The following is a 23,706-nucleotide window of genomic DNA, read 5'->3' on the forward strand; positions in this document are numbered from 1 at the left end:
GCTTTATCAGTTTTCTCTTCATGCACATTTGTGGTATGAATTTGATGCATTTGCACAATTGGAGTTGATGATCTCCATGCCTGACTCTCTCTCTTGCCTTCTTGTCCCCCTTCCTCTCAGTAATAACTAGATCAATGTTTGTATCTTATGAGAAAGACCAAAATAAAATAAGATAAAGTATGACAAGAAAAACCACATTAGATTTAGCATGAATATGAAAATGAATGTTCAGTTTCAGTTTGCAATTTTCAGAAAATAAAGGAGAAAGTAAATTATTTGCGAGTGCAATTTCCTTGAAGAGCAATATTCGGAAGATTGGTGGTATGGATTAGATGCATTTCTATAATTAGGAGCGAGATTTCTTCCTGTAATTGCTTTATCAGTTTTCTCTTCATGCTTCGCTCCTTGTTGAAAGGAAGAAACTAAAGAGGAGAACAATGCTGCAGTTTCATAAGCAAAATAAACGAGGAATAACTTGGGGAAAAAAGATGCTGCATTTCTATTATAAAATTTGAAATATTTTGAAGTTCAATTGTGAGATTCTCAGATGCAAATCGAAAAAAATTCAGCTTTTTCTTCAAGCATCAGTTCTAGCTAGCAGAAAGGAGGAACAGGAGAAAGCAGCAGACCTGCTCGATTCTCTGCCCTTTGTTCGCTCACCCTGCGGGTTCTTATCCAGCAGTAGTCAGCACATTTATGGGATGGATTGGAGGCGTTTCTGCAGGAAGGATCTACGTTCCTGGGCGAAGCAACTAGATCGACCTCGATTTTCCTGATGTGGTGCTCCCCAATTTGACCTGCACAGAAAAATTATTGAGGTGAATCTCTCGATCAAGATGCTTGCTTCAGTTTGGGCGCGTATGCTCTTGCTTCAATCTCATCGTCGGTGTGAGATGGTGTCACCATTTAGGATTTGGATAAGGAAACGAAGATTGTGTCGTCAACAAATGGAGGAGAAGGAAATGGTGGAAAACCAATTAGGGTTTTGAGGATGGTGTCGTCAAGAAGAAGAAAAATGTCGGTTAGGGTTTTGAAGAAGGTCTCGCCAGGAAGAAAAGAAAGAAAGAAGACAGACGGGTCGTGGCTCGTGGCTCGTATACGCAGGGGAGGAGAGAAATGAGATGTATGTCTCTTTGAACAAGGGAGAAAAGGAGATAGGAAAGGGGTAATTCTTGGTTTATGTATTGGGGAGTGGAAACAAACTTTTAGTTACTTTTGGGTACTGCATGCAAAGAAATATATCTAGTGACCATTATAAAGGTGAGTTTAGGTTTGAGGATTTAAAAGCAAGTCTCCCAAGAAGAAACGGAGGGTTTTTTTTTTTTATTTTTCGTCCGCCCGATTTCGGGGGGACAATTTTTTGAGAAAAATTGATCCGCGGACGGATGAAATTTCTTTTTCTTCCTACAAATTTCGAGAGGTAAACGAGGGATCATAAACGACCAAAATGCCTCCGATTATAAGATTCAGTTTAATATATTTAAATGAAATTTTATTTAAAAATTAAAACTGAATTGAATAAATATAAATAATTAACAATTTTTAAAAAATTGAATTAACTAATTGAACTTGGATGGGTTCGGTGAATTAATAGGTTATTTCGGTTTGATTAAAAAATTTATTTACCTTAATTTCTAGTGTGGATGAGAACTATTTGAATTTTCGATGTTAATGTTTAAATTATAGTTTTTAAATAACTCAAAATGAGAATCGGATAAGAACTATTCGATGCCCTCGATCCTACGCCAAATTAATATTTTTTTGGTAAACATTCATTTAAAAATAAATAAAAACAAAAAGTTAAATTTTAAACTATAATTCTATTAAAATCAATAATAAAAATTATTATGATTGAACGTTTCTATCTGTAGAACAGCAGAATCAAATCGAAGCCTATATTATTCTGTTGTATTCAAACCGATGAAAGTTCAGTTAAATTTATTTAGGTAAATTTAATTTATTAGTTTCCAGTTATGAATGTGGACCCTATCTAAACATTCAGATTATTATTATCATAACTATTATTTTTTGAATACATTGATTTAGCCTGATCAAAATTTTACATTAAAAATCAAGAAAATTATATAAATTTTATCGAAGTATAGTTGAGTTGGTTATTCTATAATAGAATTATAGAAAAGGGTAAGAATTTGAATCTCAATAAAATTGAAAAATAAAAAAAAAGTACATAAAGGATATAAATAAAAGTTTAATGACAAAATAACTAATTTGACTACTTCTTTTAATAAATATTTGTAATTAATAAATAAAAAATGAATTATTATTTTGAAGTTTTTATGTTAAAATATTTTATACAATTTTTAAAGAAATTAAATTTGCATTCACCATTTAAAAAAAAGAATCTTTCCTTTCACGTTCATGAGATATTAAAACTTTGGGAATTGCTCTTTTTATTTAAAAAAAACATTTTAAAGGAAAAATACAAAAACCTTGGATCTTTACCCTTTCGTAGTTGGTGAGCAATTCCCCGGCATTTTCACCTGAGCGAGCGTGATAGAGAGGGAGAGGGAGAGGGAGAGAGAGAGAGCGAGAGGGAGTGCTGTTCCTCAGGTTTCTCCCTTCTCCTGCTCCTCCGATTTCCTTCACCTCGATTATCCATATCGATTTGGTCGATCTTCTACAAGAATTTCACCTTCCAATTCACGAACGTGAGTAGTATCCAGCTAGCGCTGTCTAATTTTTGTCCAAATTCTATCTTTGAAAGTGCATTTCTTTCTTAATTATGAGGATTAGGTTGTTATTTGAGTTTATCTATTTATTTAGTTGGGGGCAATCTGCGACTTTTATATGATTGATCATTGTTGTTCTGTTTTCTCAACGCCCTGTGCTCTCTGAGTACTTTGTTTTCTGGCCTTTTGCGTTAAAAAGTACTTGTTTTGTTTACCTATGTTCTTTTGTTTCTTAAAATTTAGTAGCTGCTCTAGGGACGCCAGTTTTCGGCGTTGTTACTTCTAGGTTTTTATAAAGCCAGAAAGCATTCATATTTAACAGAATATTGTTATATTCTACTAGTAGGTTTTTAGTGGTTGGAATAACCCCTTTTTTTTCTTTTGGTAATCGAGGTATCCCGCTTGTATGATCCGATTCGATTAATCCTGAAAATTACCAGCCCAATTTCATAAGAGTTTTCTACTGACCACCAGGGTAAATCGAAAAGTGCAGATAGGTCTTGGCAGACGGTCCAGTGTCATAAGTTTTTCAAACTCCTCTTGTCCTACAGTGTGTCCTGGGTGAGATTTGATTGGAATAGCACTCTTTGATTCACCCTGAAATTCAATCTTGTACTTGTTAAATATAATTCTTAATTTATTCGGTTTCCTATTTCATTTCCTACTGGAGTTCCACCTTCCTTTGCTTTTGTCTCTCCCGAATCCCAGCTGCAAAGAGTAAATGTATCCATGAACCACTCAGCTATACTTAATGAAGAAGTTAAAGATACCTCTTTGAACCACTCCTGGAAGTAGAGACCTCAGCATAAGAGAAGTCAACTATCCTCATTCCCTCACTTGTATGGGGGGTGGGGGCATCTTTAAAAGTCATATCGTTCTAGGATATGAGTTTTGGTTAACTGGATGTGATTCTGTATGTATATATTAGTCATTGATTGCTTTAGCTAAAAAAGGGGAAATTCATAATTGTTTTACTTAATTAAGTTCATCAAAGTTAATTGGAACTTTGCTAGCTGAGACTGCATCAATTCCCATTTTTTTTCCTTGCACATCAAAGTAGATTCTTTTGAGTCTCTGAACACATTACAAGTCAAACCCAATTTCCGCCCACGATTATATTCATTCACTGGGTAAGATTTGTTGCTTCAGCTTTCTATACCCTCCTTACACGGTTTTAGGATACAGTTTCTTTGATTTAGTACTCTTCTCCATTTTCTGTCCTTTACCTTTCATTTCATTTATTTACTTTTCTCCTTCTTGGTTCTTTCTGAGCAACTTTTGTGTTTAGGTTAGAAGAAATGAATCAGTTGCAAAATGAGAGCAAGAAAACATTGATTCTTGACAACTGGATTGATTCACCATCTATCGAAGAAGGAAGCAGTCTGGGTTCACAATGTGGTGGAAACCAGATTCTGAAAAAGGGACCTTGGACTTCTGTAGAGGATGCAATTTTAGTTGATTATGTTAAAAGACACGGTGAAGGAAATTGGAATGCTATTTGGAAGAACACAGGTCTTTTTCGATGTGGCAAAAGCTGTCGTCTACGATGGGTTAATCATCTCAGGCCAAATCTAAAGAAAGGTGCTTTCACACCACAGGAAGAACAGTTGATAATTGAACTCCATGCTAAGATTGGAAACAGATGGGCTCGAATGGCTTCCCTTGTAAGTTGTCAGATTCTTTCTTATATGGCAGGTTTCTTTTCTTTGTGTCATATTTATCTTTTAGTTAATTTTCTTCAGTGCTTATGCTTTTACTTTGAAAAGCTTTTTAACTGAATATTCAAAAGTTGCTCATATTGATAGGCACACTGTTTGGTTGTTAGTGTGGAGTTGCCTAGCACTCAAAAGTAGTTGCTCACTAATAAATAATCATTTCTTCTTTTTTTAAGTGCAAGTGCTTTCGTTGTGTGGTATGTTCACAATTCATAAAAATAGGCTGCCTCAATCTACCTTTGTCATTTGATCTGATAATGTTCAGTTATATAAGAAAGAAATTTGATAAATACTGATAACTCGGATAAAGCATTAGAATTGAAAGATCCATCTATGGATCTATTTGATAAAACATTAGATAACATACTCTTGCTTCTAGTAATCTATGGCGATGAATCAATGTTTCATAGTACTTGCCTATTCCTGATGAACCAATGGACAAGAAGCTCTCTTCTCTTTGGATTTCTAATTGCCTTTTGTGAAACAGATAATTCCAACCAAATCTTAATATAAGACCCAGTGTGCTATTCAGGACAGTGATGAACAAATTTAGACCAAAAATTATGAATACATAACCCAGTACATTCTAATAATGCAGAAAAGTAAAGCAACCACAGAAGAAAAAGAAGGAAAAAAACATACAAACTATTTACTTATGGCCTGAATTTATACCACTTTACTATACTTTGGTTTAATCTGAGCCACTGTTTAATTCCCAATTTCTAGGTAGAAGAGATGGGTCAATGAGGCTATGCACTCATAATTCACAATGAAAAGTTTCATACAAAATACACAAATTAGTTATTTCTGCTACTCAATTCTATTAAACTGTTGCATTTATAAGATCTCCATGCATCCATAATTTGCTTTTTCTATCAAAGATTTTACCCAATTATGCAATGTGGATAAATTAAACCATTGACTGTTCCAATAGAAGGTACTTGGGAGTTGCAGTTGTTTGATTTTTGTAGCGTTATTCTCATAGCAGATACACTATATATGCTATGTTGTGATTGACGTTGTCATTAAATTGTATAATGTCCAGATACAATTCATTAATGAAAGATATTTGCTTTTTTTTTCTTGAAATTTTGTATTTTCTAATACAGTCATTTACTAAATAAGCTTCTTATTATATTCTATCTAAACACAATTTTGTAAATAGTAAATAAAATACAAGTACCCTCTTATATATCCTGTAGATGTTTCTTACTGGCATGACCTTGGTGGTGATAATTCTTCCAGTAGCACTTATTGGATTGTTAGATTATATCTCTTGAAATGTCATAAGTCCTTTTAGAGTTCTTTTCAATAAGGAGATATGATATTGCACTACGGTTCAACTAATATCTACTTGCCTGCTACTTCAGATGAAATTTCAAACTATACTGTTGTTTTCCATGTTGACGCATTATTTTTTGGATTCCTATTCTTTGTACATTTTGATTTTGCTCAGAAGGTTCTCGTTGACATTGTGCTTTTAAGATTCCCTAGTTCATTTGAATTATTTCAGATGCCCGGGCGAACTGATAATGAGATAAAGAACTATTGGAATACCAGAATAAAAAGATGCCAACGTGCTGGTTTGCCTCTATATCCTCCTAATATATGCTGTCAAGCCTCTGAGGAAAATCAGCAATACATGAATGGCAGTGAATATATGTACAATGACAAGCATCCCAATGATGGCTTTCAAGGAAACATTTTTGAAATTCCTGATATTGATGATATAGTAAGTGACAACTTCTTTGCCAATCACGGGGCTTTATATAACCCACTGTCCTACTCAGATATAGCAGTTAGTAGCATGCTCCATCAGCGGTTTGGATCCCAAAACAATATTTCACCAAGTCCAGCCATGTGTTGCATGAAGCGACTTAGAGACACTGAGAAGCAATGTGCTGGTTTCGCTGGTAACATCTCTGATGAATATTCTAGGTTCGAACAAATTATGGTCGAGCCTTTTGCAAAAAAACAGAGGACTTTCATATTAGGTTATCCTTGTGATCCTGATCTCAGGAGCAAGGGCTTACAAATTTTTGAAAGTGCAGAGCTTGGTAGTCACGCCCTTCTAACTGGCACATTGTCTGCTCCTAGTCCTATTCTTGGGACTTTGGAGTCGGAGCTCCCTTCATTCCAATATACAGAAACTGATGCTGTTTGCTGTCCTCCATGTCCATCTTCTGTCGAAGCAATTGATGCATTTGCTGTATCTCCTCCAGCAGCAGTCTCATTGCAATCTGACTGTTTTTCCCCCAGGAAAAGTGGTCTACTGGAAGCATTGGTACATGAAGCGCACACAATTAACAACACGAAGATAGAACCATCTACTATGAAGATCGATGCAGATGCGGCAGATGTAGCGCAAAGAAGTGTCAGTGAGACAAACTTGGTAGAACTCAGTAATCCACCTATTTCTCTTTTGGGCCACACTGCTGTTTCTGTCTTGGATGCAAGCACCCCTCTGAACAGTGGCGGCTCATTATATGGGTTCGCACATCGTAATCTTCCTTCAAGTATATAATTCATGTTCACATCATTTCATATTCTCGTCCTTGTATCCTTTCTCTTGCATGCCCATCTGATAAATAGCTTATTCCATTGTTTCTGCAGGATCCAAAAGCATGGAGACTCCTCAACTTTTTTCTCGTCCAAATGTCACAGAAAATGGTCCTTCGGTTTCTATAGATTTGTCAAGACCTGATTCTTTACTTGGATCTATTGGGACTGAATATGGTTCGCACAGCACCAATGAGTATTGTGTTCCGCATGATTCCTTATCCACATTATTAGGGTGCAACGGTGGCGGCCAATATGTACCTGCTGTCACATCATCTCCCTCAAGCAGGGAGAAGGACTGGACTCGTTCGTACCCAAGGGCTTGTCATGCCTTTTGCATGTCAAATGCCTTGATTTGAGCAATGTCTAGGTTACTTCCGAGAGACGATACATATTTCTTTTCCATTTTAATTTCACTAGTAGAGCTGTTGTTCTGAATTAAATATTGATCTATAACGACAATCTGCTATTTGACTAAATGACTATTTCTAATCTTGTTCCAGTTTAAAAAGATTATCGATCGCAAATGGAGACTGCATATTTGGATCTCTTTTGTAAGCATTTGCTGATTTTTTTTATTTTTTTATTTAGTTTTTGGAATATTTCATGTACTTGCTGTGATGGATTAATTATATTTAACATGTACATTTACATCGTTACAGAATTTTAAAACGTGACGTTATAATTAATACGGACTGATTAATCATTAAGATAAAGCTTCAATTATTAGTACACTTGCAATTAATCGCTTGTATTTTTATATTTATAATAAATATAAATTGCAGTAGTAATAATCAAATCGTTTCATACATTTATATCATCGAGAGTGGTTCATTACTGGAAGATAGATTTTCAAGCTAAGAAATACAAAAATGTTATTTAAACTCGATTATATATATTTTAAACGATTACTGATCAACTCAATTATTATATTTAGAATAATTAGTTTCATGGATACTATCTAATCATTTCCTGCGACCTATGAGAGAAAAAAAACATTTTGTCATGGAACAAAATCATATACTGACAGTTACGTTACGTTCTTAGGCAGAAAATAGAAAAATTCATGTAGCTGGCGTAAATTATATAATTCATTTTGTCCGCAAACAACTATAAGACATGTTAATTTGACATAGAGAAATTATTTTATTTTACATAGCTACGTACTCCTGTACATGGTCTGCCCTTATAAACATATATAACAATTTTATTTCGCAATTTTCTTCCTTTTTTTATGTCAGTTTGATTATAGTTTTGAATGTTTGAATATCGATCAAATTAAATATTAGTTTCTTAAGTGCTTTTGTTGTACTGAATTTACTGGATCAAGTGTCAACCCACTTAATTACTTGTTTTAATTATAAAGTACTGTGTTCTTAGTAAAATGCTTGTTTTGACAGAATCAAAATATGCGATGGCATGTTCCTATCGATCGACCTTAATTTTTCAGTCAGATCAAGTTTGATAATGAATTGCTGGTGCTTGGCCCATTAGTGAGTGATTCATAATGAAGAGGTCGTCAGCAACAAAGTCGTCGGTTACATTATATATCTTCCCTCAAGTAGAGGTTCCAAAAATTGGTCGTGATCCTTGGGGATCGTCTGAGACTGAAAATTGTCGTCTTCCTCGATCGAGTATTTCCGGCGGGGCCGGGACTCTTGCTCCTTCGAATGCTTATTGAGTTCATGCAATAGAACACTGTTGAGAATTTCAACCTCCTTACCAGTGATCTTATTCTTTAGGCACTTGCTATGGTTGATGATGTATTGGATCTTGTCGAGATCGGGCATCAAGTGCTTGAGGATCGCAATGAGCACGCTAATCTTCCATGCCTTCTTGAGATCGTGTGGCTTCTTGTAAGGAGGCCGAGTAAGGTTGTCGGGCAGCCCTACTACCTCACGCCACCAGCCCTCCTCCATAGTCGGCCACCAAGGCGGCGGGTGACCCTTTGCGACCGGGAACTTGCGTTGTGGCGGCTTGCAGATGGGCATCAAGGCAGACAGGAGCGAGCTCAAAGTCACGTCGCGCAGCCCTGTCAATGCGGCGGGGATAGAGAAGCCAACGGCGATCTTACTCCCCACAAAGTCGCCGGGGCAAGTCGCCATATAGTACTTGGTCATCGCCATGGGTCCGTTGCGGTCGAAGCGGACGATATCCTTCCACCAAGCGCGAAGGTTGGTGGAGCATCCAGTGACGGGCTTGCTGTGGCAGCTGGGAACGAGGCCGAAGACGAATCCCTTGGCGTTGCCCTCTTCCATCAGCTCCAGCGCTTCATTTAAGATCTTCCCATGGATGCGTGCTAACTTCTTGCGTTGTGACGACGACGGCGACGGCTGCTGCGCTTGGGAGCGATCGATACGGTTTTGCTGAATTACCTTCTTCTTGTACCGATGAAACTCTTTGAGGCGTTTAAGGCCGGCGATATCGTTCCAAATGCGCAATCTAAGCCCTTTGATTCCCACCCCGATCTCATCGATTAATGATGATTCTCCGTAGTCGCCTGCTAGTTGTGGTAATGAAGGGACGTAGAGTCGATCGACGTCGAAGATGCTTGGCGGAGGAGCGCCCAGAAGGCTTTCCACTTCCATCCATGAATCAAAGACAAAAGATTCATCTTTGCATGCAACCCTCGGAAGAGCAATTTTAACTAGATTACTACTTCTCTTTGTCATGATAAGTAATGCAACCTTTCAAAAATTAAAAATATCTAATTTAATAAAAATATATTGACCAAGTAATATTGTTAAATATTTATTATATGAGAAGAAAAATGCATGCTTGGATGAAGATCAAGAATCAAGATAAAAAAAAATATCTCATTGTCAACAAGACACAAATATAATAGAAAAAAAAAAGAAAGAGAGAAATTGACCTTTTTGAATCTTCAATGCTGAAAGCAACTAACTGAGCTCAGAATATATTGAGTAGAAATGGAGATCGGAGATGTTTATATACACACGTACATACATGCATGATAGAAGGCTTATTTTATTTGGCAGGAATATATTTGCTCATGATATCAATTGATATGATAAATCTCTTTATGTAAGGAAAGTAACAACTCTAACGGACCTTATCGCCCCCAGTTTTCAAACTATTTTAAAGTATTTTTATTCAATATATTTCTCTTTCTCCCACTATTGCCAAATCATTATATTAAACTCTTTTTTTCTTGTCTTAGAATATAGCTAGATAGATATATTATTTTTAAAATGAAATAAAATGCCACATAATTATCATTGCTTATTTTTTCCAATATGATAATATATGGAAGGAGACTAAATTTTTCCATCCAATCTTGTCATTATGAAACTTTCCATTTATACATAATCTCTATATATTTTGTTTATTAAAAGAGCATATCTTATCAAATGCACATGATATCTACAACAATATCTATTTGAAATATCGTAGCGAAACTAAATACACAAAACGTATGTTCAAGGAGATTCGAAATATATTATATTATTTTCTTATGCTTCAATTATACTTGTCCAAAAAAAGTATTGTAGTTCAAAATATTTTACCACCTAATTAATTGAAATAGCAAATGCATATTATGCATCCTTTTATATATAAAGGAAGATTCGACTTACATTTTTGCACGCTCTAGAGAAGCATGAGTTCAATACAAATTTTAGCAAATCCTTTGTTGTTTTTTTCCCTGATATGATACATTGAATTTAATAATTTCTGAATAAACCATTTGTAATGAATATAGACATTCAAATAACCACAATGGGCCCCAACACCAACGCTGTAAGCTATTCGGCCCATTGGGTAGGTCGCCCATTTCTACTATGAGCCCATATGTAGGCCCACCTTAAAAGGTAGGAAGACCAAATGTAACTTGCACATTTATATTATTGCCACATAAAAAAATGAATACGTTTGCCACTTTAAAACATTTAATTTACAAATTGGAAAAATAAAGACATTAAACTACACGAAAACAAAACTCTCTCTTGTATTTTAATAGCAAATCAGAAAGACGATAGCTTGGCGTTTCCGTTAAATTACATTTTTAACTTGGCAAGACTCCGTTAGGATGTTGGATTCGGCTGTCAACGTGTCGACCGTCACGTCGCAACGGGCGTTAACGGTCGTAGTCCAACTCGTAACAGCCCCAACCTTCAGCCGGACTGGAACTTTAATGCCGATCAGCAACGCGACTTCACGCCGTCTCTGCGCCGCTTCCAACTGCTGACGCATTGCCGACGACAAGCGTATGCCCGCCCCCGTCATCGGCACCTGGAACGACGTCAAGTTGCGCCGCCCCTGGAAGAAGGCCGGCCAATCGCCGCGGCAGAGGCTTACTCCCGCGAAGGACACCGTGACGTCGCCGCCGTTGAGGTAGCTAAGGCCGATCTTTTGGTTGGGGTTCTCGGCGCGGACGGTGGCGAGGAAGGTAGGGGAGAGGTAGGAGGAGGAAGAAACGTTGAAGCCGGCGATAGAAAGGGCGGTGATCGAGTAGACGGGTTTTTGGGGGCGGAAGACGAGGCAGAGAACGGCGAGGGCGGCGGCGAGGAGGAGGATGGGGGAGGCAGCCCAGGCGAGGCAGCGGAGGCAGGTGCGGCGACGGCGGGAGGAGGCGCGGCGGGTGTAGACGGCCATGCGTCGGGAGTTTTGCGGCGGGGGAACGCGGAAGATGCGGTCTTTCTGGACTTGGACGAAGTAGTCGCCGGGAGAGGGTGGGAGCTTGGGGATGAAGTTCTGGACGGAGGATTCGGAGGAGCAGGGGGAGCCGGGGGATTCCGGCGACGACGAGAAGTGGTGCTCAGGGAGCATGTCGGCCGGCGATGAACCGACTGAACTGGATCAGAGAGGTTGTGAAGGAAGAGGATCAGAAGATCAAGTAGATTAGATATGCTAATTATATTCATGCATGACCGTGGAGACGTGCAAAGGCTTAGTTGGGCTCACGTATTGTATGATCCAAACGTGGATGAGATCATATCTCTAGCTTATAGTTTATAGTTTATGCGGAGAATTTGATTTGATTAAATATTTTATGAATCTAATTTGGTGTATTTATATATATATAGTCTTTGTATGCAAGGTCCATGATTCACGCCTGTGGTTTAGGGAGAATCTGTGGCAAGGTAGAGGGAGAGAATAGTATGTACATTTTTTTTCTTCCCATCGATTTGATCACTTTTTAATTTATACAAAATCCATCAATGTAATTAAGCAATGGAGGGAGTGAATTCTGTGATCCTCTGATCTGTAGTTCGACAAAAACAAATTAAATGGATTGCAAGTCCCATTCTCAATCCTCTCCCTCGTCTCCTTCCTTATCCCCTCTCAGCCCCACTCCTTTCCCTCTCACCTGCGAGCAAACACAGCCTAAAGTATTCTAGCTAGGTCCTACCTACACCATTACATATGCTTTCCTACCAAATAATACAAGTCCAGATCAAACCCAAGCCAAACTTAAATATATATATTAAACCACATGTTATGAGGTTGATAAAAGATTAAGGGTAATTTAATTTAAGTATATTAAAGATAAGGGTAATCCACATGGTATGAGTAGGCTTAAATCCCTAGAGAATATTCTAAATTTGATTAATTAAGCTGTCTCTTGGGCTAGCTATAAGATTCATAACACCAGTGAATTTAGACATGCACAGAGAATGAGATGGAAAAAAAGATAACTATTTCCATTATAACTCCGTAAATCACAACGCTTATTCACACATACAATCAAACTAGCAATTTTTTTTTCACCTAAAAGGTCGATCGAAAGCAAAGTTAGGATGAAAATTACAAGATGGACATGCTACAGACTGGGTGCTGCTACTTCTGCTCCTTGTTCCACATCCCTTTGATTCTTCTAAGCACGTAACTCTTTTTCTTCCTGTAAGATTCGTCGACCAAGTCATCGGCTGAAGGCAAGCTCATGAGTTTCCCGGCGCCCGGCTTGTGCTCGGAGTCTGTAAGCATCAGGATTGCAGTTTCAGCTGCTTTCTTCCACTGCTCCGCTTGCAATTTCAGCTTCCTCAATTCCATTTCCATTTCAGATTTCTCCACTTTAGTTGCCTCAAGCTCGCCCACCACCCTCGCCGCCATCTCTTTGTTCTTTTCAGCTTCATGGGCTACAAATCCGAGCTCCGTCAGTGCCGCCTTCTCCGCGGTCTTTGCTGAATTCATCTCCGAAATAGCTTCTTCATAGGCTTTCTGCTTCTCTGATTCGTTCCTCCGCAGCTCAAGTTTCAGCTGCTCATTCTCCTCGCATACTCTCCCGAGTGCTGCTTCATTATCTGCAAGTTTGATCTTTAAATCTGCAACATCAGCAATTGACTGCGTTAGTTTCATGTCTTGTCGTTCTTTCTCCACTTTTTGAAGCAATTTTTTGTTCAAATCTGAGATTTTTCGAAGCTCCGCTTCCCTGTCAAGAAGATTGGCCTTTAGCAGAGCGGACTCTAATTTTGCATCACCTAGTTTCAACTCTAATTCTTGTTCTCTGAGATTGGAATCAGCAAGCTCTTTATCCATCATTTCATATGCCCACTGGATCCTCACGGTGCTCTCAATCTGCTCTTCTTGATGCATCACCCAAAAATCTTCTAATGCTGTCATCAACTGGTTTTCTTCATAATCCGAAGAACCAAAACAGAGTGCCTTTGCATTGGCGAGATCAACCAAAGCATGGACATGAGCAGCATACTGCTCTTCCTGCAACTTCCTCACGCTCTCTTCGAGTACTCTGACTCGAAATCTGGACTCCTTGAGCTCTGTGGCGACGATACTGAAGGACTCCATGAGTTTGGATCCGTCGGTGAGGAGGGACTCGATGGTGCTTTGAGCGAGCTCCAGTTGCTTCCTCGTGTCGGCGAGCATGGACTTGGCCTCGGCCTCCGCTCGCTCGCTGCCGACGAGGCTAAGACTGAGGTTCTCGACGGCGAACGACGCCTCCGCGAGGCTTTTCTCTGAGGCTTGGAGCTGTAACCGATCAAGCTGAGTCTTCTCCGCCAATGCGGCTTCGGAACGGAGCACCATCTCGAGCTGCAGCTTGAGTCTTCGGATCTCACTCGTGGCGGCGGCTAACGCAGCGTTGTCGACGCTGTGTTGGTTCTCGATGGCCTCCAGCTCGGACTGCCATGCGCGGTCGCGTTCTTGGGAGATCTTTCTGAGCTCTTGGATCCGGGCGTCCTCGGCCGCGGAGAGCTCCGCCATCTGGGCATGAGAATCATGGAGCTTCGCCGACATGGCCACGAGCTGCTTCTTAGCCTCCTCTGCTTCCTGCTGAGCTCGGCGCCTGGTGGACTCGGTGGAGCTGAGTTGATCGCTCTTCTTCTTCAGCTCTTTCTGGAGCTGCGTGATTTGGCATTCCAGTTCCGTGACCTTGCTCGGGCGCCTCTTCTGCAATCACGATAAGAGAATTTAATCCTCGATTCCCAAAAATCATTACTTTATACAAATCTCTTCATTAAAAAACTACCTCGGTGTCCATGGTTTTAGCCGAGCGGCATTCAATCTTGGGACTCGTATCCATTGAAGGTTTTGAAAACGAGGTGGTTGATTCAGATACAACCAACTTGGACACCCGTTTTGATTGCAGTATCATTGTCGAAGTCTTACTTGAAATTTCTGAGGACCCATTTCTGCTTAAGATTTCCAAACAAAGCACATTTGAACGTAAAATTCATACCAAAAAAAAAAAAGGCCAAACAAGAAAGCAGATCTGAAGTAGGAGAAGACTTGGAGAAGAAATAAAAAGACAGGCATGACATGAAGGAAACTGCAGAGCAAATGATCAAGGAGATAATTAGGATAATCACAAACTGAGGGAGAAAATTGGACAAGCAGTCTAAATCTCCTTTCTATTATTCTATATATAAAACACGGACCATGACACTGACAGAAGAGAGAGTGCCACAAGAAGAGTACAAAGAGAGATTCAAACATCACATGGTGAGGACACCGATCCAGTGTCCTTGGTGCACCAAGATAAGGAAGAAACAAAGTGACCATTTTGTTGCATTACAATTCAATACTTCTCTTGGATCCAAAAGGCAATAATTAATCAACTGGAACTGTAACGACCCGGCCCCTTGGGCGGCCCAACTAGCGGCCCAATCGGCGGTCCCTTGGGCGGCCCAACTAGCGGCCCCCTTGGCGACCCCTATGTCGTCAATCGACGACCCTCGGCCGTGCCGTTACTCACTAGGACTTTCCACCCCTGGCCAGTGGATTTTTGCCTCCCCCAGGATTCGAACTCTAGACCTCCAGGATAAGTACTAGAGTTTATGAATCCTGGTAGCCAAGTGAGCGCTGCTCACTTGGCTACCAGGATTCATAAACTCTAGTACTTATCCTGGAGGTCTAGAGTTCGAATCCTGGGGGAGGCAAAAATCCACTGGCCAGGGGTGGAAAGTCCTAGTGAGTAACGGCACGGCCGAGGGTCGTCGATTGACGACATAGGGGTCGCCAAGGGGGCCACTAGTTGGGCCGCCCAAGGGACCGCCGATTGGGCGGAGTACACCTATTGGGCCGCCCAAGGGGCCGAGGGGTCGTTACAATAAAAAGGCGCCTTTTTATTGTAACGACCCGGCCCCTTGGGCGGCCCAACTAGCGGCCCAATCGGCGGTCCCTTGGGCGGCCCGACTAGCGGCCCCCTTGGCGACCCCTATGTCGTCAATCGACGACCCTCGGCCGCGCCGTTACTCACTAGGACTTTCCACCCCTGGCCAGTGGATTTTTGCCTCCCCCAGGATTCGAACTCTAGACCTCAGGATAAGTACTAGAGTTTATGAATCCTGGTAGCCAAGTGAGAGTGCTCACTTGGCTACCAGGATTCATAAACTCTAGTACTTATCCTGGAGGTCTAGAGTTCGAATCCTAGGGGAGGCAAAAATCCACTGGCCAGGGGTGGAAAGTCCTAGTGAGTAACGGCACGGCCGAGGGTCGTCGATTGACGACATAGGGGTCGCCAAGGGGGCCGCTAGTTGGGCCGCCCAAGGGACCGTCGATTGGGCCGCTAGTTGGGCCGCCCAAGGGGCCGGGTCGTTACAGGAACTGAGGCATAGCAGTCATCACGATGAGTAATGGGAATTGGAAATCGGAAATTATATTGGAAATTGGAATGGCATACGGACACACATACCTTGTCTTGGACATCTGCATTCTGATGAGGTGAGAAGCCGACCCTGCAGGCAAAGTACACGAGACATCAGAGGGAAACAAATGGTGAATGATTCATGCATCATATGAGGAAACATATAGATCGATGTTGCCAACTTGTGATTGCCTTAGCTTGATATTATATCTCTCACCTCACTTTCTTGTTAAGATACAGCAACAGTGGATGTATAAAACCTGATATGTTCCTTTATCTTCACTTTAAACCTGGTCTGGTACTCACATTATCATCCCTACCAAACGTAACACTACAACTACCAAAGCAAACGTAGAAGCCGAGGAAAGAATATTTCCAACTCGATCTTTTGCTAGCTCCTTAATTCGCCTCTATACTATACCATTGCCTCAATACTTACATCTGGTCATGAAAGCTAAGTAACGACGACGCAGAAGAAGAAGAAGCTAGCTAGCAAGGGGATGGGGAAGGAGGGTGAAGAAATGGACTCACCGAGAGAAGGAAGAGATGGCTACTTTTTTTCTTCCGACAGTGCTTCCTTCTGCTGCCTGCTGCAGGTTGCCACGGGTTCTGGTAGACTGACTGGTGTGGCTCTGTAAATAATGAACACGGGAGGCCTAGAATTTGTGTTTGTTAGTTCGTCTCTCTTGAACTGCGAAACACATAAAGTGAGTAGGCAAAAAGTTAGAGTGGAAAAAAACGAAACATCCACGTTCGTACGTCAATCCACTTGTTACATGTGTACATAAATATTTTGGACTGGGGTATTGGCATTGTTCATTGGCCAAGAGCTCAAATAGCATCCTCGTGATCAAATTAAAGATATAAAAAATTACTAGTTATTATCAATTATTACGAATAAAAATGAAGAGCTAGATGATCATATCGAACGATCGACTTATTAGCTAGCTAGGTTGATTAATTAGTACTATTATAATATATTTATATAATTAACCTGATCAAATTAGGTATATATATATATATATATATATATATAGGAGTAATTAAGCGAAATATATATATATATATAGATTCTTAGAATCACATATACGGGCCAAGCAGGCAATTAATTAAGATGAATTACCCGATCCTTTTCGATTTACTCATCATGCATGCCTTGTATTTGTTCACCCAATCGTCTATCCAGTTTAATTAGTCATCAGATTGTGTAATAGATGAACTAATTAAAATGTGCCGTCTCATCTTAAATTATTTATTCAAACATTAAAATAAAATAACTTAAGACAAAATTTGATTTGTTGTTCTCCACAATTCTTGTCCATTAATATTAATATATCAGCAGAATCTATTCCTCTTGTTCCTTCATTAATTAATTAATTAACACAACATTTGAATCTTACTTGCATTAATTAATTAAAATATATGTTTATTCCATGCTAACATGATTTAATGGGATAATTCTAGCTAGTTATCCCTCTCTATATATATATCCATCCATTAACGGTAAATAGACTTATTTGGAAGTGGCCAATGCGAATGTGGTCTTGACGCATGCACAAATTACAGCGCACACTTGGACTTGGTAATCATGGAGAGTGTTAATACAGACTGAGCCTGTTGTTGGTGTGGCACGAGCTAGATGTTTAATATTCATGATAATATTGCCTTGGGACTGGCCTGGCTTAATTAATTGGAATTCCCAAGTTAAGCGCATAGTGGTGCTCTGTGCATGGTTATAGAATTTGTGTGGCTCATAGACTTTCTATTCAGAAGTACAAGTCGATAGAGAATACATAGATGGTTTTATTATATTTTCAAAAGGAATTAGTGTATAGTAGAAGCTTGAAAAAAAGGAGAAAATATCATTAATTTTCATTCTTCAATTGGAAACAAATAGAAAGTAGAGGAGTTTAATTGCAATCATTTTCTCTAAGATGCAAATCAAATTTATGTGAATAATGTACATCAATAAATATAATTTTTACATTTCTCAAATTAATTTCTTCTCGTGAGAAAATAATTTTAGAATGTTGATTGTACTATTCATATTTCTTAATTTATCTTAATGTTCGATGAAAAATTTTATAGGATCGGATCAATGATCTAAAAGATTAATTGATCTAAAACATTGGATACCTAAATTATAAAATAAAAAAAAGCGTCATGACCTGTAACTAAAAGAAAATGATTGAAGAATTAATTAATTTTTGTCACGCGGTAAAAAATATAAAATATTTCGAGAGCTCGTATGGAATTTCAAAAATTTCCAATTCAATATATATATAGTTTGCGATTAGATCCATTGGCTAGTCAGATCTCCACTAGTCTTCTCGTCCTCCCACTACGTGGAATCGCCGGAAGGGTTCCGCACCTTCAGATCTGAAGAGGCGCCTTCGGTTCCCTTCTCGTCTTTCTCCGGCTGCAGGAGTCCTAGTAGAGGCCAGATCCAGGTCCAATGGCTGCGGCCAACGCTCCGATCGTTATGCGGGAAGCTTTGACGGTGAGCTCCTTCTCTATTGAATTGACCTTTGGTTTCACTAGTTCTCACTTCGCTTGTATTCTGATCAAACTTGGAAGCACTGAAATTAAGGATTCTGGCTCAATTTTGGGAACAGTTCTTTGATTTGTTTCTGATCCACTCAAGTAGTTCTTGATATATTGCAAATGACCCGGGGGGACTATTATTATGTTCTCCATTGCGGGAAAATATCATCTACATGGTTTCTGATGGTTCTCGATGTGATTTGTAGCTTCCGAGCATCGGGATCAATCCTCAGTTCATCACGTTTACACATGTTACCATGGAATCAGACAAGTACATATGTGTCAGGGAGACCTCTCCGCAGAACAGTGTGGTCATTGTCGATATGAATATGCCGATGCAGCCGCTGAGGAGGCCAATTACTGCAGACTCTGCTTTGATGAATCCCAACAGCAGGATTCTTGCTCTTAAAGGTCCCCTATATTGCTAAACATGGATTAGTAATCAAATTGTAATTTCCCGCTGTTATTTATTTAATTAATTAAAAAATTTTATTTTCAATGCATCATATTACTTCCAACATACTTTTAAGCCAATCAAGATGACCCCTTTACTTTCTAATGGAAGCTATATACTAAGTCCCACAATTTAGCCAGGTTATTAATTTGCCGCTTGCATTCAACAGTTTGTCTTTTTTATGTGCACCAGGTAATTAATGAATATGAACAAAAATTGCATACAACTTCTATGTAAATTCTGTAAAGTTTTGATGTTGTGTAATTATATTAGATTATAGAAGTCTACCAGCTATAATTCTTTAGCTAGAACCTTGGTTATGAAAGTGAGCCATAAGAGCCCAGGTTAGAACTGCAGTTAAATTGTGATTGGGTTGAGGAGAATTCATCCTAACTAAACTAAGTTTGCCAAGGTGTATAGAGTGGATTGATGTGTTCACCTTGCCTTTGTTGTTGGGGTTTGGTTGAATTGATATAGCTTGGCTTTGTGATTATAACAGGTCGGTTGAAGCAAACAGCGATGGGTTAGTGGGAAAGACCCATATCCAGGTGACCCTAGGCAGTTGTGGGTTGAAGTGAATAAAACAACTTGAAATGGGAGGAGGTGGGAATGGAGAATGTCCAAATTGTGTTTAGTTCTCTGTATTTACTTAGATTTTCCTAGAAATTATCAAGTAACTGATGCTATCCCTCTTTTATTGACCTTGGGAGTGAGTGTTCATCCAATAATGCCTTGCCACATGTTAACTGACTAGTGGATGTTCCACCTATTCTTTGCCATGATAACTCCTCCCAACCTGGATACATTCCGCTCTCTGGTTGGATCAATTCTACTCCCTTGATTGTTTATTGTTTGAACCTATTGTGCTCTTCCTCACACATATGTGACCATCCAACGGTGACAGGTTGGAGTTTCCACCCACCTTAAGTGTCTAGTTGCTTTTTCTAGTGGATACTTTTCCCCTGTTTATATGAACGAGATGATGCTATTTAAAGAAATATGGTAAGTTGTACTTTGCCAACTTAAGACCATCTAGAAATAGAACTTGGTTATTGATCAGGAGATGTAGCTAGAATCTGCTGGTCTTGATGTCACTAGGATAAGTTGTATTAGTCAACTACTACAGTGCAACAAAACCTTTATGCTCTTTGCTCTTATGCCATTGAATTTTATTTTTCATGGAAGTAATCTTATAAGTCATCATCAAATTCTTTTGCTTTTCTACTTTGTTTTAGCATTATGATGATGATATATCTGAGTTTGAAGGGAGTAACAGAATAATAAAGTATGTTTATTAAAATAGTAATGAGGAAAAGATTTGCAAATATCGTCATTTTCGATTCTCCATTTCCCTCATAATTAAGATTGAATTCCTTTTCTATACATTTAACTCCATTCTGTTTTGGTGTTGATGGAACTCGTAATCCAAATTTTGCAGCCCAAATACCAGGAACTACTCAAGATCATTTGCAGGTATTCAATATTGAAGCAAAGACTAAAATCAAATCTCATCAGATGCCTGAACAGGTAATGATGTTAATTCAGTTGGTATTAGTCTTTTCAGTGTGATTTTTATTCAAAATATAGTCTTATTATTTCTTCTTCTTTCTTAGTTATGTTGCATGACTTGACAGGTTGTCTTTTGGAAATGGATCACCCCAAAGATATTGGGTATAGTCACACAAACTTCAGTTTATCATTGGCCAATAGAAGGTGATACATGGTTGAAGAACGACTTGTAATTGTATTTGTATCTATTGAAGAACATGCTAGTAGTGAATGCATATTTGGAAAATGTATACTTCATCCCCATTCTAATGCAGGTGAAGCAGAGCCTATCAAGATGTTTGATCGAGCTTCTAATTTGACAAATAATCAGATCATCAACTATCGATGTGACCCCTCTGAGAAATGGCTTGTGCTTATTGGAATTGCATCAGGTACTCCAGAGGTAAAGCCATATCTGTTATGTTGTGAATGTCAAAATTTGAGGCACTTGGTGGTAGTCAACTAGGAACATCAAGTGTATGCTTGTGTATATCTGGCTTAGAACTCACAGTTGACTGGACACTCTCAAACCATTTCATATTACCAAGAAATAGCAACCAATGCTAAATATGAGCAACCTTTGTAGTTAATCATTCTTGCTTCATAGTCAAATCCTTTTGCCATCTAGACAGTGACCAGGATGGCAATTAGATAGAAATCCTATTCTAGATATAGTGCCAACCATGGAAGTTTAAACTAATTCACTAGTAAAAATGGTAAGAAGAGCCCAAACTTGGAAATTATTGGTAGTTATGTGCAATCCTGAATAGCAGAGTATCAACTAATATTAGAAGGATTGTTGTTCGATTGTAGTATAACGAAGAAACAATATATGATTGCATTTATTTTGATGTTTGTTTTGCAGAAAGTATTAGAATTTTGTGAAATTCATATTCAGGCTCCTAAACATATCTTTCAGGGTTTTCTCTCTAGAAAAAAGACTACAGCTTGTGCAGGGTGTTTCTTTAAAAGAATGGTATATGCAAGTCTTGTGAGGTGGTCCTGGAAACTTGTGTTATTTGTTATTAGTTGTCCAGGATTTGAATAAGCAAAGTAGCTCTGTGCCATTGCTGGGTTGTTGATATATAATAAAGTAAATTATGGTCTTGTGAGGTGGTTATGGATAACTTTTGTTCCTTGTTATTAGTTGTCCAAGATCGGAATAAGCATAGTAGTTCTGTCACCTGTGTCATTGCTGGGTTGTTGATCATATATTTCTGTTCACAATGCTATCTCTTCCATCCTCTTCCTTTTTCCTTATGGGCCACAGCTGCTTGTTGAATGATGATAGTTTGATTGTCTACTGCTTGTTGTGTAACTGAATTCTCCTTACAGAGGCCACAACTGGTCAAGGGAAATATGCAGCTCTTTTCTGTTGACCAGCAGCGGAGCCAGGCACTTGAAGCTCATGCTGCATCCTTTGCATCATTTAAGGTAAGATATTTGTGCTTTATTTCTTTATACTAAGTTACTAACCAATGCAGGAGTTGCATCTTCCCCCTCCCATTATTTACTTCGACCATATATTTCACAGGTGGCTGGTAATGATAAACCTTCAATTCTTATTTGTTTTGCATCAAAGACAGTGAATGCTGGACAGATCACTTCAAAATTGCATGTCATTGAATTAGGCGCTCAACCAGGTACTCTCTCTCTCTCTCTAGAAATAGAAAAAGTTAATTTGAGAAATCTGTCTTATCTTATCATGACCTCAAGTGTGGGGGTACAAGAATCCCATTTTGACAGGATCTTATATATTAAGTTCTCCAACATTTGGCAATTGGAACAATTATACCAACAACCAACAACCAAGCCTTATCCCACTAAGTGGGGTCGGCTATATGGATCCTTTTACGCCATTGAGCTCTATCTCCTATTATATCATCATTTATATTTAAATAAATTTTATCTTGTTTTATTGTTGCTAACCAAGTTTTTTTTGGTCTACCTCGTCCTCGTTTGATATGCGTATTTGTCATAGTTTCACACCGCCTAACTGGAGCATTTATCGGTCGTCTAAGTACATGTCCGTACCACCTTAAACGTGTCTCACGGAGTTTTTCCTCAATAGATGCAACTCCAACTTTCTCTCTAATGCTCTCATTTCTTAAACGTGTTGCTAACCAATTATATTTATTGAAAATATGCATGAATAAAATTGCAAGAATAATATTTTTCTCCCTTTTTAGAGTGCATGAGAGATGATAGCATGTTGGTCAATCTCCTATTAATCTGCTTTTCTCATTCTGAAATAAAAGCTATCTTTTATCAGGAAAGCCAGGATTCACAAAGAAGCAAGCAGATCTGTTCTTTCCTCCAGATTTTGCAGATGATTTTCCAGTGGCAATGCAGGTATTCAAGAAGATTTATCACTTATATTCATAGCCATGTACAAGTGCTACTTACATTCTGACCCAATTAGGTGTTTCCTTTGGCAGATATCCCAAAAGTACAGTTTGATATATGCTATCACAAAGCTCGGCCTGCTATTTGTATATGATCTGGAAACAGCAACAGCAGTTTACAGAAATCGCATCAGTCCAGATCCTATATTCCTTGCAGCGGAGGCCTCAAATGTTGGAGGTTTTTATGCAGTAAATCGAAGGGGACAAGTTCTACTGGCTACTGTCAATGAAGCAACTATCGTGCCATTTGTCAGTAACCAAGTATGCTATTGCACTGGCATTTTCTTTTTGAATATTTATGCTATCTTGGATTCAAATTTAAAATTTCTTTTTCACAGCTAAACAATTTGGAGCTTGCTGTTAACCTTGCAAAACGTGGAAACCTTCCAGGGGCAGAGAATTTGGTAAATTCTTTATTTACTTCCCCTAATACTCTTTAATGTGGAGCTGCACTGTTCATGCACTCTCAGCTAAATGCCAATATTTTCGTTCTTCATCATCATTTTGTTAAGGTGTATGACAATAAGATGACCGATGACGACTACCTTTGAGTAGAGTGTGATACTTGCTGAACCAATTAATACTTGCTTTTGGACAGGCCAACACATAAATGAACAGCAATATAACATTCTTCAAGCAGCTTCTGATTTCCAGGATAATTTACCATACAAGTTTTGTTATATAGGAAGAACATTGGCATCCTTACTCTAGTGTCTGTCATGCATAGGCA

At 38.9% G+C, this 23,706-nt stretch overlaps 4 protein-coding genes and 1 pseudogene across 5 annotated transcripts; 2 read left to right on the forward strand and 3 right to left on the reverse strand.

Annotated features, from left to right (window-relative positions):
* Nucleotides 1–2,596: 2,596 nt before the first annotated feature.
* On the forward strand, nucleotides 2,597–7,340 carry LOC141825411 (transcription factor GAMYB-like). Of its 2 annotated transcripts, none has more exons than XM_074712791.1 (4): nucleotides 2,597–2,669; nucleotides 3,979–4,354; nucleotides 5,919–6,921; nucleotides 7,019–7,340. In XM_074712791.1, the coding sequence occupies exons 2-4, from the start codon at nucleotides 3,989–3,991 to the stop codon at nucleotides 7,321–7,323; spliced, it is 1,674 nt and encodes a 557-aa protein (XP_074568892.1). In that variant the 5' UTR covers nucleotides 2,597–2,669; nucleotides 3,979–3,988; the 3' UTR covers nucleotides 7,324–7,340. The 2 variants fall into 2 exon arrangements, with proteins under 2 accessions (XP_074568892.1, XP_074568893.1); XM_074712792.1 differs by lacking the exon at nucleotides 2,597–2,669 and adding an exon at nucleotides 3,207–3,251.
* Nucleotides 7,341–8,502: 1,162 nt separating this feature from the next.
* On the reverse strand, nucleotides 8,503–9,636 carry LOC141823574 (protein ETHYLENE-INSENSITIVE 3-like 1a). Its single transcript, XM_074710874.1, has one exon. It carries the CDS (start codon nucleotides 9,634–9,636, stop codon nucleotides 8,503–8,505), a length of 1,134 nt encoding a protein of 377 aa, XP_074566975.1.
* Nucleotides 9,637–10,975: 1,339 nt separating this feature from the next.
* Nucleotides 10,976–11,752, reverse strand: LOC141823151 (NDR1/HIN1-like protein 13). Its single transcript, XM_074710411.1, has one exon. The coding sequence runs from the start codon at nucleotides 11,750–11,752 to the stop codon at nucleotides 10,976–10,978; it is 777 nt and encodes a 258-aa protein (XP_074566512.1).
* Nucleotides 11,753–12,642: 890 nt separating this feature from the next.
* On the reverse strand, nucleotides 12,643–14,569 carry LOC141825422 (interactor of constitutive active ROPs 3-like). Its single transcript, XM_074712805.1, has 2 exons — nucleotides 14,409–14,569; nucleotides 12,643–14,329 (listed from the first exon to the last, which is right to left on the reverse strand). The coding sequence occupies exons 1-2, from the start codon at nucleotides 14,532–14,534 to the stop codon at nucleotides 12,764–12,766; spliced, it is 1,692 nt and encodes a 563-aa protein (XP_074568906.1). The 5' UTR covers nucleotides 14,535–14,569; the 3' UTR covers nucleotides 12,643–12,763.
* A 3,812-nt stretch (nucleotides 14,570–18,381) lies between these two features.
* The window catches only part of LOC141825119 (clathrin heavy chain 2-like), a 36,171-nt pseudogene continuing 30,846 nt past the window's right edge, over nucleotides 18,382–23,706 (forward strand).

Source organism: Curcuma longa, chromosome 3 (assembly GCF_044706935.1).
Source record: "Curcuma longa cultivar G26 ecotype Majalengka, Jawa Barat chromosome 3, ITB_CL_G26_1.1, whole genome shotgun sequence".
NCBI lineage: Eukaryota > Viridiplantae > Streptophyta > Magnoliopsida > Zingiberales > Zingiberaceae > Curcuma > Curcuma longa.